The following is a 15422-nucleotide window of genomic DNA, read 5'->3' as shown; positions in this document are numbered from 1 at the left end:
TTAATGTGTAACACGTTTCGAAAAATAATCTCCTGAGTCAGCAGATTGCAAGATCATGAACACGTGCATGCGACTGGTTATCATTCAGCCGGGGGGAGGGTTACTATGTGTATATCCCATTTCCTTTGTCCTGTTGACATTCAGGTAACAGGACAACATATTGTGCTGCAGAGATACATTCTAATGCTGCAGACGGAAAAAGATAAGATTTTAAACATTGAGACCAAGATTTTATAGAACAAATATGAAATCACGTTTTCAACGTGGGGCTACACAAAATCATCTGCCGCGAGGGAGCCATACTAAATTATTTTTTCCCTGGTGGCCTACTGTTTATTATAGCAATTTTATTTAAAAAGCAGTATAGTGCAACTCTACATGTGGACAGAGAAGATGTTTCTTTACCTTAGTGGATCCATTGGCGTAGATGGGAATCATGTTCTCAACCCCCTGTTTGACTTTGAGCTCGATGTTGAGCTGCCGCTCCAGGGCAGTGATGCGTTCCTTGTGGGCTGACGTACGGCTTTCTGCCCCGGGAGACTGAGGACACTCATCTATGTGGAACAGGAAAAGGTTGGAGACGATATAATAAGGAACAAGATGAGGTTTCACATGGTGTGCACGAAAACGAAAGCGCCCTTGAGGGAATTTCATGCCATGTCTGGTAATTCTTGTTGCATATCCTGGGGTTGTACTGCAGCAAACCAGGCTTTTATATACATGAAGATGGAAAAAGCTCCAATGTGTCACAGTTTGTGTGGTTTGTACGTTTCTGCTGTGAACGGTGTTTTCCCCAAAAAGAAAAAAAAAAACCCATAAAACTCTTGAAGCCACATTGGTTTTCAACTGACCACGGACCCCAAACTTTCCAATTATTTATATGACCCCCACAAATCTATTCATAAATGTGCTTGGTAGCAGGTGGCCACACATGAAATATTGTTCAAGTTTAAAACAAAACAGGTTATTGGTGCCTGAGAAAAAGGGAATGAGAGACTTTTACACCAGACTGGAGGAAGTTCCAGCGAGGCATTTAGTGAGTTACTTTCCTGGACAAACAAGCTGACATTTAAAAAAAACAAAAAAACAAAACAGGCCTCTTCGCTATCATTGATACAATACAGATGTCATGAGTAATTCCAAAGACGTGGCAGAAAGAGTGAGATTCTCACCTTTGTTTTCCTCTCCCCCCTTCACCACGATGTGAGCGTCCAGCTCCTGGAGCTGCGCATGAAGGTTGTCCAACTTGCGGTTTGAAGACCTCAGCTGACTGTCCACCTGTAGGGAACAAACAAGGCAGAAACATTAAATATGTGCCGGAGACGATACTAATTATTAATCAATAAATATGGTTACTTAATGGAAAGCGTAGATATAAAGAAGAATATGAGCAAGAGAATAGGAAGCGTTCTTTGAACAATTTTTACATTGGAAAACGATTAATAACTGATTTGATTCTTTAACTAGCCATGAATTGATACAAGTTTAATGTTGACTGATCTTCATAGAAAAATAATGCCATTGTCCAGATTTGGTATAATCATGAAGGTGAATATTTCTCTTTACAAAAGAGGGAACTAATGAATTATTATGATCCCACGTTCACTGTAATATATCATGTGAATAATTACAGGTTAGCGCCAACACACCTTCAGACTGTCTGAAGCTTCTGCCAATAAAATCAAACTAATAATAATAATGATTTAGCCACTCCTGCTATTTGATAGATCGGTTAATGAATTTGTGCATTTGTGGCATAAACTTGCTTCCTGAATTTGCAATGGAGAAAAGAAATGAAAAGAAAAGAAAAGCCAACAAACAGACAAGACAACAGAACGATAGAAAAGAAAGAGACCATGCGTAGGTAAATTGTTGTTAGATATTTTTAAAGATATTATTATTACGTAAAGCGGATTAATATCCCAAGCGTCTGCTCAACAAGCAATTCAATGTATGGCTGTATCCTTGTGAAACAGGCCAGTATTATTCCATTTTTACACATCTAAAGACCACATGACTTATCTTTCAATGGACAAAAGGGAAGAAAATCAGTGTTTACGAAGCATGAGCTCATGTAGAAAATGTAAATGACGCAAGACTATAGCGACTGTCAAACCTTATGCAATTATCGCTTCCATTCTGGATCATGATGATTTGAGTATTTGAGATTGGCAAGTCATCGCGTCAAGTTTACATTTTACACATCGTCACAACCTTGTTGCGAACTGGAGAAACCCTGGGTCAAAACATCTGTCGCATGAGGTTTCAAATGAAGTTTCAGATTTATCAGAAAGTTGAACCTTCTGTAAAAACAAACAGGACGTGATCAAATCTCTCCAGTTCCAGTAAACCAGCACACGTCTGACTCGCCAGCCTTTGTTTCAGAGACATTAAAGTGACTCCTGCTTTGCTCATTCATGAGGGCTTTGATGTCTCGGATGCATCTTCCTTCAGAGTAATGTGGAGTTTGTCTATTCCCTGTGAAAAGTTAAATATCTGCAGATTCTCCTTGTCGGGGGGATGAGACTGTGGCGTACCTGCTGTGCATTCCTCTTGTCAGTCGTGGCCCTGCGCAGGTTCTCGGCTCCCTCCTTGATCTTCAGTTCCTTCCGTATCTCCCTGCGGATCCTTTCACGCTGCTCGTCCAGGAGCTGCTGAACGTTGAAGTCCGAGAAGTCTGTGTTCTGGTCCAGACCGAGCTGCTCCAGAACCGACAGCCCACCCGGGTCACTCTGAATGGGAGAACAAAGAGAGAGGAAGGTGAGGCTGTGGCGTGAAAGAACTGAAGCAGTTTTCAACATCAATGTGGCAAAAGTTTCGCATTTACATGGCAACGATGTCCGTTTACATGGAAAGGGCAGAAATGCTTAAAACGATCTACTTTTCACGTTGGACCACGAGTAGGTGCCGTTTGTTTTAGTAATGAAACCAGACAAACATATGCGTAGAGAACCGGACACGATTAACCGTTAACAACAGTAAGTACATGGACATTTGTATGGACAGAGGAAGAAGTTGGATTGTTATTACGGTGACCGGAAGACATGACACCCTGGTGTCCAACACTGTTGATATTGTCCATATACTCGTGCATGTCCAGAACTATTTACTACTGTGGTCGCGCATGCCCGCAGTAGCAGTGTTTTCAAAAGGTTGCGTTTTCAGTAGCACCGTTGTTGTGTAATCACACACAAAACTTTTCCATTTTCACTCATTTGAGATCGCGGAAAACATAAATTTGGCTCATACGTCTTTGGGAAATGTAATGCAAAAATGGTTGGCTATAGTGATAGCGTGCTACTTTCCCCCGGCACATACATTTCTGTTTCAATAATGGAAACCATGTGCAAGTGAAAATGGGCAAAAAACAGACCCCCCCCCCCCCCCCCCCCAAAAAAAAAAGACATTGCGAATAGAAGGCAGAAAAACAAGAAAACCAACTGTTCTAAAAGGTGTGTGATTTATGAGAGCTTATATTTTCATCCAATATTTTGCGTGAATGCAAAGCAATTAACAGTGACAAATGTATACCGAGACAAGGCAACATGCTCCCCTCAGCCTCGGAACATGGTAATTCACACAGAATGGGAAGAGATGGTGACCAAGATAAGGCGGTAATGGGAGGAAAGGCCTGCGAGATACGACAGTGATGGTAGTGGGGGGAGAGGAAAAGTAGAGGAAAAACAAGGAAGCTTTTGTTTTGAACATTTTAAAATAATCCCGAACTATCCAGGCCATTTACAAAATTAACCCTTTCTAAAACGCCATTAAAGAGTTTGTTTTCAGGACAGTCTGTCGACCGCCCCCCGCCCCCCCCCAAAAAAACCAGACTATACACAAGCAGAAAAGTGGGTGAACAAAGCTGTCCTATTACCCGTGTTACAGTCTTCAGACAGTATTTTCTCACGATCTCACTTCTCGTCTACAGCTCAAGGCTGCATTCATTCGCCTGAAAACCACTAATAGTTATTAAAGTACGAGTATAAAACAGGGCCACACGCATCTTTCCTGCCTGGTGAAAAGAGAAACCCCGCGTCTTCTCACCTCTAACCATTACAAGTTACTGTAAAAAGACACAAGTGATTAAGTGAATCAGGATCCCAGCAGGGAAGAGAGAGAGAGAGAGAGAGAGAGAGAGAGAGAAACCGCCATTAGAAATGGCTGTATCAAGACCACACAAATCAAACAAACTTCACCTCGGAGCTGTCCTCATCCTCCTCGTCACCATGCCAACACATAGTCCACTCAGTCCCGAAGACACCAAAACATCCAGAGAGGAGCAGAAAAGTGCTTCTGAGCTCAGACGAACACTTAATGCCACACCGAGAGCGGAAAAAAAAAATGGACCAGGGGGGGAAAACCGATAAAAAGAGATAAAGAGAGAGAGAGTTAAGAGAGGGAGGAGGGGGGGGAACGCCTCCAAAAGAGGATATCCGTCCAACACCAAGCTGCTCAGGCCTTTCCTGTTTCCTCTGCAATTTTGCTGCTGTCAGTGGAGAGTGAGAGAGTAATGGAGGACAAACAATATATTCCGCCTCTTGAGGCTTTTATAAATTATTTCGGCAACCTGAGGCAATAGGCACGTCAAGTCTTCCTCCGTAATCAGCTCTGGCGAGAAGTGAGTTTCTGAGAGCTTGTTGTGCCGCTTTGATTCGGGTCGGTGATATGATCTTGCAGGCGGAAACAAAAGGAAGGATGAGTTTTCCAAGTATTGGATCGAAGCCAGAGAATTCGGTTGAGATGCATTTTTTTGTGACCTGCTGGACGTTTTGATTCCTACCATGCCCCTTTCTCCTATAGAGAGACTGCGTGAGCACATGATATAATGTCTCTATATGAAGAGCCGTGAGAGGAGATGGTAGCCTTAAAAATATTCTTTTGACTTAAAAAAAAAAAAAGAGCATACTGTAAACGGGGACTAAACGGTGATTCTGTGCCGCAGCTTGGAAATGTGGAATTACCCAAAATGGGAGAAGGATTTTCAACGGTCAATATCACAGTGGAGGGGTTAATATGGAATATCTGGATATACTGCGAACAACTCTTTTTTTTTTTTTTTTTTTAAATACAGTTTTACTAGGATGTGCTTGAAATTCCTCCAGGAAGACAAACAGACCTTAACATTTCAAAAGTATTAATTCGAGAGTTTCAGATTTCTCCACTCTGGTAGGTGGGTGGTGTTGTAATCTGTCCTCTGCAAGTTTTCCAGATAAGAAGTAAGTGAAACAAGAAGTCACGCCAACAAGCAACCAACAGCTAAATTAATCGCAGTAACCCTCAACCCAACCACCACCCCCACTTCTGACAATGTTCTCTTTTCTTTCATTAAAACTTTTCAAATAATTGCATTTCTATACTAGTTCTATGTCGGGTTGTAGCTGCATCATCAAATAATCCAGTCATTCATTATAGTAGATTCTCTTAACATCAGATGAGCCACTACACTTTTGTTCTGGTTTAGTAATGATGCCATCTTGTATTGTGTTTTTTTTTTTTTAAGTTGCAGGCATTTGTCACACAGTCAACAGAAAGAGAAAAAACCCAGAATAAGCACACCGGGTCTCGAAGTGTGATCACAAACAGGTTCGGAGCGTGCAGATAGTCTGCGACAAAGCAAACAAGTCATCAGGTGTCACTGGGTTACAGAAAGCAGGTGTAACCATCGCCGCTGATCGCCGTCTTTATGAGGGCGATCAAACATTTACACGTGTGCAGGAGTTGGAAATGCCACACCCATAGCCCATTTCCCTTCGCAGGGTGAGAACATTTAAGACTTTTTGAAAATTGTTGAGCGCTTACCGTTAATTTTAATGTTTACTTATCCTGTCGAGAGGAACCAATAAAGTCTGGACTCCTGTTGATTTATTTTCCCCTCGATGCAAGAACTCTGAATATTTAGTCACTTGCTAGTAATGGATACATATTTGGCAAACAGGGTCAACAACAACTACTTTTGTATATAGTAATCATTAAAGCATTTTATTTGGCATAGGCTGAAAATAACTCAAAGATTTTGTCAGATTTACAACTGTTGCATGCAAGAACGTTTTTCATTGCTCCAATAGTTAAATAAAACAGCCCATTACTTAGAATTTCACCACAGTACACTTACTGATGATGCCAAATATCATCATGGGCTCACAAGCATAATGGCTCATATAGATTGTATCACATTAATATAAGCTTGAATGTTTATGATGCTCTTTTCTTTGCCAAGATGCTCCCCGCTGTGTACCGGCTGCAGACTGACATCTCTTGGCACACACGGCCTCCTGATGAATGTGAAAAGAAACTTTCAGGCTTTCAGGATGTCACTTTAACTCATTGCAGTTATTCTCCCCCTGCATTCTAAAGTGTTTGTGCACGTAATGCATGCGTGTCGTAATTAGAAACACCGATGGCAAGTTTGTGTGCATTTCCAGCCCTGGGCACTGTGGGAGGCGCTGCCGTTGTTGGAATAATGTTGGGACTGTTTCAGTATCACTGTGTTTTTGCAAAGCTTCCCAGACAAATGACAGAGATTGTGAATTGATTGATTGAGACACGCTTGTTTGGACTCCTTGATTTCCCTTCATACACTCTTCCACTTTAGAGAAGCCAATCAAAGCAACTACCACTACAAACAAATACAATATTGGTAATATACGGGAAAATATTTACTTTGTGAGAATGAGCCGTATTTTCTTACAGTTTATGGTACTTTTACAGCTCCAAGTTACTTTAATAGTATGATAAGACTGTAGAATGGAAAACAACATTCCATATGGTAATTGTGCAAATTAATCCTCGGAGAACTTGTAACGTGTATTGAATTCGAGCAATGTTCACGAGAAACAATTACCTCCGACTAATTGAAGCTAAATGTACGTCTTGCTGCATCATGAGAGTATCAAGCATAACAATCAGCTTCTTTGAGCTGATGAGTCATTTTTCCAGTTGGTGGCAACGTGTGTGGAAAAACATGTCAACTACATCAGATGCTTGTCGACAAAACGTGATGGGACACGCGCAGTCACGGCATCTGAGCCGTCGCAGTAGATCTCCACTCCGACTGACACCTTTCTGGGGCTCGGCAGTGAAGAGAGAGGACACGGATACAAGGCAACAATCAAACTCCAGTCTCTGGCCGCCCACCCCGTGCAACACTACAAAGATGGCGACAGCTCCCGGGCAGGGATGACTCATCTCGTGCGGCTCGTTAAGAGAGCCCGCCCAGGGGGGAACGTTCAGCGCTGGTGTCCAGGAAAATAATGACGGGCTAATTCAATAGATGACAGCGCCGAGCGAGGCCGACTGAATCAGGCTGCGTGAGCGGCGTAAAGGAGCCTCGGGCTGGACGTACGTAGAGAGACAAGACCGAGCACGGGTGAAGTGCTGTTTTGTGAGGGCGTGTGTCTGTAAAGCCCAGAGTTTTTTTACCGAGTGATAATGATTGACACAGACACACACAGAGACACGGAAACAGACACACACACACACACACACAGACACACACACACACTAAAAATAGAAGAAATATTCCATTTTAATTATCACACAAGTACACACACACACACACACACACACACCACTCAGTTTCCAGTGAAGAAGTGTCGCTTGGGGAGAAAGGCCAAAGAGCTCAGCCCAGTTGTGGCTGAGAACACAGTGTTATTATAGAGGGTGTGATCAATGTACTATCGTACTCTAAGTCCAATGTCCACTGTGGTGTGTGGGCTGTTGAACATAAGCGAACAATGCTACTAATACTGGACACTCCTAGCATTGCAGAGGGATTAAATATGAGCTCAAAGTCACAGCTGAGTGAGGACAATGACAGGCATTTGTCACAAAAAATAATGATATTTCTCAATTTGCTGTTATATTTTCAACAAGGAAGCCATAAAAGATGATTCATTTCAACCAACGGATGACGATAATGGAAGAATGTAAGTTTGGGGAAAAAAAAAAAAAAAGAGTGCAAACACGTATACTTGTTCATTCATTCAGAGAGGGTAATGGAGGGAGAAAATCCTCCCGTTTGTCTCGGGTAGTTCAGGGCGTAACGCAAAAGACGCAAACTAATCTTTAATAACCTTCCTTAATATTGTTTACATGAAGTCAGGCCTCCCTCAAGCAGACAGCCAAACACACATGTCCTACATTTGCTTCTGTGCTGAGGCATAAATGTCAGTTTTATAACACGTGTTGTGACACAAGCTGGTCCACAACCTTGTGAGGAGCTGCCGAGGAACAAGTCACTGTTGGCCTGATAGTGAATCATGAATGAGAACAATGAGCCAAATAGCTACCAATCAGGTAATTAGCAATAAAAGAGAATTTATCAGCTTGTTTAAATGATTCAGCAGAAATCAAAGGTAAATTATTGTCAATATCCATTTCTTTATTTTATATCTTTCACCAGTAATGATAAATAAACAATGCAATGATTTGAAATTTAATCATGCGATTTATTATAAATTGTACTCTTTTTAGTTAGTCACAGTACCCAATTTCTGTATCTAATAATAGTAAGTTATAACTTGGAAAGGACCGTCAACTGACTCATCGCACCACTGAATCTAATGAAAATGCTTATGCTGCATCTCTGATGTCCATTTCAAATCAGTGCATTAGTTGATTATATGTATTAAACTCGGGGAAGGTTCAAGCACGTCCACCGTGACTACTAAAAATGTCGACCAAATATTTTGTTTTTACGGGAAAATTAAATATCGTTTGTTTTCCACAATGTATTCAACGCACTGAGCCATGATACCAGGCAGTGTAACAGCTCACACAGAGCTCATGAGATATTTATGTGGACGTCTCGGGGCAAAACGGAATAACCTTGAGATGAAAAGTCGGGACTAAATCCTAACATTCCTATGTGTGGATTGTTCTCAACTGACCAAATAAATCAAGTTGGGATCAAACTGAAAGAGGCAACCAGGTATGAGAGATGCCATCTCTGTAGCCACACTGCTTCCACTGCAAGGCGGATCAGGTTGACGCCAAACAAACATCAGCACACACACACGCACACGCACACGCACACAGAGAAACAGAAGCATGAGTCTGCTAATGGCTCACAGTAGCTTGTATGTCATTTCCAGCAGACATCTTCCACTGCCACATGGACCCATTTGTGATATTCTGTTGAAAAGGACGACTCTGCAGGAAGCGACATTTCCTACTCTTGTCAGACTGACTGGCTTGCAGAGCACGGGGGCGAGGAGAGGGGGCAAGCGCAGTAACTGGACGGCGTTTGATGCCCATAAACAGTCGACGAGAAAATACAAAACAAAAAATTATTTACCACTACCATTTATTTTATGACCGTGGATGACAAGACATGAAGTGAAAGACTCGTACGCTTGGACAGCAGAGTCAAAGGTTTGCAGAAACGTCGATAAATTGAATTGAATTGAATTTATGGCCAGTAAGTGGACAGTCTGTAACACAGGCCGGGATAAAGACAAACAGAAACACAATGGCAAAAGCAATGACCAGCTTGTCTCGTTGTACTCGTGGAAAAGAGAATAGTGGTGAGTGATGGGGCTCAGAGGGAAAGAAAGATAGATTAGGTAAACAAAGAGAGAGCCACAGGGGGACAGGAAGAGAGGGAGGAGAGAGGCGGGTGTAGCAGCCGAGGACGGCACAGCCTGACAGGGGAGTAGCAATGACTCAGCAACCAAACTTCCTACAGCACTAAAGGTGACCACCAGGTCGTCACCAATCAGAGACAATAGGAGCAATCAAAAAGATTATCTCCCGTTCAACAGTTTCTTTCCAGTTGTACAAAAGAGTCCATTATTAGTCAGACTGAAAGCCTTCAATGGACAAAACATTCACTGGAAACTGTGAATCTTTTGATATCAATACAAGGACATCATGTACTGTATGGGCTGTGAGAGGCATTTTCAATATCTGCTGCACCATTTTTACTTGGAAAAAAAACTGCTTCCGAGTGAGGTTAAATTAAAAAAAACAATACACAAATATGATTATCTAATGCCACTTTTTTTTTTTTTGGACAACTTGTATTATTTTCCCCAACAGTCTGAAAGTATTTCATATGTTGTTAAATGACAAAGATGAGCACTAAAACCCATCTTTTGTGAAGAAGAAACAATAAAATGACTCAAACAGTCAAGTTATTTGAGTTGTTCTACAACTGCAAACCCAAAACAAAAGACGAGAAGAAGGATGAATGCAAATAAATTTGACTGCATGACCTTAAACAACATTTCAAGCTCCATGTAGAGTTGCGGAAATCAAGGCAGGGACAAGCAGTGCTCGTCTTAATCTTTCCGATCCTGCTGACAACGTCTTCGCGTCGTTACATCCACTCCCTCTCAACGAGATACTATCCTCCCCCGGTAGCTCTCTGTATGTTTTCGTCCTTTAAACTAACAATCGTCTTAAAACTCCCCTTGTTTTAAGGCTTCTATAGCGACATACATCCAATGTGTTGGGATAAGTATTTGACGTTCAATGGTAGTCGACAGCGACGACGAAGACGAGTTACAAAGTCTGTCTTCACACTCGTCGTCCATATTTTTGAGCTTCCAGGAGGAGGCTCGTGGAAGGACAAAATAAACAGAAGGCTCCAAGCACATCCCTATCTAATGCCGAGCATGAATACGTTTTTAACCTCCTGTGGTTCTGCACATCAAGTTTTCAAGAATTGCATAATCCACAGAGGCAACCACAGAATGCACCAGCCACAATTACATGGCATAATTATTATTGGCTGCCAAACTGACAGCTATTAATTCCACCTCCTTCCGGTTACAACACAAGATGGTAGTTTCCTCAAACCACTTCTGTCAAACTAATTTATCTTAAAACAGACTGACCATTTTAGATTTCCTACAATGAAAAAAGGACATCATCTGTTGGTTATGTCACATAGTGTCACTTCAAAGGGGCGCCTGTAGCATTTTAAGAAGCGAACGTGACCTTTTGCTGAAAGGTGGCATAGACTAATCTTAAACGGCATGCATCAACACAAAAGAGTGAAAAACTGATGAAATATTTGGATTTCAGTCAAAAGTATTTTCCTTGTACAATGTGTCATCTTGCTTTCACTCTTGTGTACCCATGCTCCCTCTTTCCACCTCGTTCTTGTTTACCCGCTCACTTGGAAGCCTATCTGCCGGAGCTCAAAAACAATCTCGCAGTGAGAGACACTCTTCGCCTCAGGCACTACTCAACCACGAGTACACCTGAGATGAAGAAAATATATTTTTATATAAGAAGCCACCCTCCTACTACAGATACGAGCTGATGGATAAAATGCCCTGGCGATTCAAAACCTCTCCTCGTGTTTCCGCAGCTCCCCGACATGTCAGTCAGCGGCTGTTTTGTTATGCAAACCTTAAGCATGGGTTCCTGATTCACACCTGGTTTGTTGCTCAAATACTGCAGTATGCAAACATTGATAAAGAAAACAATGCAGACGTGATAGAAGTCCTTCTTTCTCAAAGCCTGCGTACTTGTGTGTAACAGTTGCCTTGATCGCACCGAGATGATGATCAGTGGAGCCGCACAACTAGTTTGACAACAAGATTTACAAAAGGGCTCGGCCACGTTTTGAGTCAAGCAAACACAAAACCAAAGGACTGCTTCAACACGAGTCAGACAAATACCAGGTATGTCTCAAGCATCTGTATGTCTGCACACAAATGATCATGACCTCATTGGTGGCTGAGAGGAGATTCTTCGTCGAACGTCTTGGCCAAACTCAAGTAAGTGTGTACACAGACCAAACATCTTTGAAATCAAAAAGATTGTTCAGGGCAGCTCCTTTAGCGGTCTCTTTAAAAAAAAAAAAAAATTTTAAAAAGAAAAGCAAAGAAAAAGAAACCCTTTACTAAAGGTTTCACTGCAAGTTCAACTTCAAACATATCTTCCACATTTTGACAGTGCAACTTGTGAACTTGAATGAAGATAAACTGCCAGGATTCAATCATCTAACTTTCATTTATATTAAATAATAGATGATGAATAATCTTTTGCGTCAAATTCAGACAAATGCTGATACAGCAGATATCAAAAACAACATAAGTTGTGACAGTTATTAAAGCATTTGAGGTTTATTTGCAACTCAAACTTGCCCATGGGGTGTATATGTGACCCGGAATGTGACCAAGTACACAAAGGCAGATATTTAAATGACAAACATTTAAAGCTGGGAATGTAAACACAACTCTGTACATACAGTAAGTGGTTCCATAACCACTGAAACGTTCAAAAACAGGAAGCAGGAAGGAGAGAAGAGCGGGGAGAGGATGGAACAAATGGCCCCAGAAGAATAAATACACAGAGGCTGGCATTCACACCAGATGCATTCATCTGCGGGGTCGAGGACTATCTGCACAGCAGGCTGCCCGTCAATCACAGTCTGTCCCAGACGTGCTTAGCGAGCAGAGCAGACCCTGATCAGTCACTGTCCACTCCCTGCTGAGTCGGTGAAGATGCTCGACAGCTGTCTGTCATCCTCATACTACTATGCAAAAAAAAAAAAAAAAAACCCAGCAGCAAAAAAACAAGACTGCTCGGAGAGGAGCCACAAGACAAATCATCCGATTCAGCAGACGTGACCTTTTCAGAGCAGCAATGTGAAATGTATCCAGGTGGGAATGTAAACACTGGCTGTAGAGACGGAGATACGGGTTCCAGTAGCCAGCCAGCTCTGAACATAAACCTGTCAAACGTGATCATCGCCAGGACAAGCGGAGAGAAAAGAAAAGCAGCAAGACTGAATGTAAATCAACTATTCTAGGCCAAGTCAACACACACAGTAGGAGAAAAGGTCAGAACAACCACGACCCGGAAAAAAAAAGGAGCCTGATCGAGTTCATTATGGCATTTTGCCATTTGACAACACGAACAATGAAAATGTTGCAGTAAAATCTCACTGTAAAAAAAGAGGCATCACCCCCCCCCCCATTGTACTGTGGTACTTTGAAGTGCAACAAACAACAATAAACTGATAAGCCTCCACTTTCACAGACACAAATAATGCTGCATAAATTGTACAGCAAGACAAGTGAGAATTCTGCAAATTGTGGTAATGTGTGGGTTTGACGATCACACATGTAGATAGGTTGTAGGGCTATATTATATTAAAATGGGGAAAAATATTACAACCCAAAGCAGAATTCACAAAATGTTTACTTTTAAGTCCTAAACTCCCACTCCATTCTTGATACTGCAGATAATAAATTCAACATGAAACAAACACAAGCACACAGCTCTTCCATGGTGAACAGTCTGCATGTGATACTGAACTTCAAATGGGACTTGCCCTGGTAGATCTGTGTGGGTAATTGGTCTGACAGGTCTGGGGTATCTGCTCACATGAGCTTCGTGGAGAGACGGCCCTGGAGAGACGCACAGACTCCCCTGATACGGCTGCACTTCTCTGCAGCTTGGGAGAGGGTTAACTCTAAAGCAAAGGGATGGAAATGGGTTTGCATGGCTGACTTGGTAAGAAGCTCTGATCCGATGTCGGTTTTGTTCAGCCGCTGTGGATAAAAAAGCCTGAAAAGAGAGGATGACGCAAGAGGTTCCCCAACGTGTTCGTCCAATGAGGCTTTTGAGTTCAGAATTTAGAAGTGAGGCTTCCACTTCAAGGCTGCTTCAAGCTGTTTATGGGAACGCGAAAGGAAACGTGTCTAAGCGACTGTGTGTGTGTGTGTGTGTGTATGGCTGAGTCAAAGAAAACATCTGGAGGCATTCCTCAGACGCCTGAGTAGTGACAACAGCCGAACTGGCAGGAAAGGAGAGGAGAGAGAGGGAGGGAGGGCTGAAAGCAAAGGTAAGGCCGGGAGAGAACGAGTGAGGCAGCGGGGCGATAAAGTTTTACTTGTCATTGCAACAGTGTTTGAGATGCAGCTATTGAACCAGTCATGTTTTTTTTTTTTTTTTAGACTCATCTTCCATAGATCAAATCCATCCATCCAGAAGTCCAGAAGTAACCGCAAAAGCTTGTTTTGACTGAAAGGAGACGAGGGAGCTCAAAGAAACACATCCTCGCATGCACAGGAAGAACATGTAAACACACAGAAAGTCACGATGGATATTCTCTATTCCAGAGTACTAAACACTACACCTTTGTCCACCCACTTTGACAGGTACATCACAAACCAAATATCTTCTTCCTACATAATCGCAAGTATACACTGTTTTGAATAAACTAAGTACCATACGTGATGATTATAATAGTATACATCACAGAGAGGTTGGTCTTATAGTAGATCATTTGCGGCCCGCAGTCCTTGGGGGTGTCCCTTCTGGTTGTTCTAACGTTGAGATTGAATATTAAAGTTGACTGAGCCATTCTTTATTAGGATCCCTCCGTTTTGGAACAACGTGCAGAACTTCAACAATCAGGAGCTTCTTTTGAATCACACCTCGAAACCAACTTCACTTCATGCGACACGTTTCATTCTGTTGCAACAAATGGATCCACTTTTTTCCCTTACATTTGTTGTTTTACGTCAATTTATTATACTTTTTTTCAAACTTTAAAACTAATGGCTCTTGTTTAGTGCCGTGCCGTTTTGTCAAAGTACTTAGAGGAAAGTCATATGGGTGATCTGTGTCACCATCTGCTTTCCTTCTCGCAGGTCTGTCATTCTGTCTATCAGAGCAGGAATCAGCCAAGTGAACGCGTCAGTATTAATGCAGCAAAACTAGGTTGGCGAATATAAGATATTGATGGAGTACAAGGAGGTTAGTTAGGGGTTGATGGATGAATCTGATGTGGGTTTTTCAGCCCAGGAGAGTGCCGTCTGCATCTCAGTTGAAAGCAAATCGATAAAAAAGTTGAATATTGATCATAAGAAACACTGTTTTTAATGGAGACGGAGGATGTGATTAATAAAAAGCCTGCACAAATAAAAATAGACATTACTAAGAAAATCGGGGGCTTGGTTTGATAGTATTCAAACAAACCTTGATTTATTATGAATTACTCCTGATAATTATAACTAACTATATTTATAGATAAAGCTGACGCAAAACCTCTTCATAATTGCGATGAGAGACAAACTAAAAACCTTTTGTCTGTGTTTACCACCCTCAAACATCTGACAGACTGACTGAGCACATGTTCGCCCTGAGCTGGGGTTTGGGTTACGCTTCCTTCAGAGCCATTCAGTCCCCCGACGTCTGTCTCCTCTTTCCTGTAACCTCGACATGGGTTATGAAAGCAGATTCACAAAGCCCCGTTGTTCAAGTTGAATCAGTCTGAGCCCATGCTGGGGGTGTCTGTGTGAAATCACGCTTACCCGGGCCCATTTGCATAGGCCTGGGTCTCCCCTTCTGACCATTTGTAATCTGATTAAAATGTCATATTACGGGCAATTTTCTATATACTTTTCCTGAAGAAACAAACCACTTCGATATAACCACCAGAAAACTCATTTAAAATG

At 42.0% G+C, this 15422-nt stretch overlaps 1 protein-coding gene across 2 annotated transcripts in view; it reads right to left on the bottom strand.

Annotated features, from left to right (window-relative positions):
* The window catches only part of pkn1a (protein kinase N1a), a 48280-nt gene that overhangs the window by 16820 nt on the left and 16038 nt on the right, over window positions 1-15422 (bottom strand). For both annotated transcript variants that reach the window (XM_080520599.1, XM_080520600.1), the window contains exons 2-4: window positions 2538-2732; window positions 1173-1278; window positions 406-554 (exon numbers count right to left, since the gene is read on the bottom strand). In XM_080520599.1, the coding sequence (XP_080376725.1) occupies window positions 406-554; window positions 1173-1278; window positions 2538-2732 (450 nt within the window). The remainder of the gene's footprint in view (window positions 1-405; window positions 555-1172; window positions 1279-2537; window positions 2733-15422) is intronic.

The sequence above is a fragment of the Blennius ocellaris genome (genome assembly GCF_963422515.1).
Source record: "Blennius ocellaris genome assembly, chromosome: 3".
In the NCBI taxonomy this organism is placed as follows: domain Eukaryota; kingdom Metazoa; phylum Chordata; class Actinopteri; order Blenniiformes; family Blenniidae; genus Blennius; species Blennius ocellaris.
This window is presented reverse-complemented; position numbering and strand designations above follow the sequence as displayed.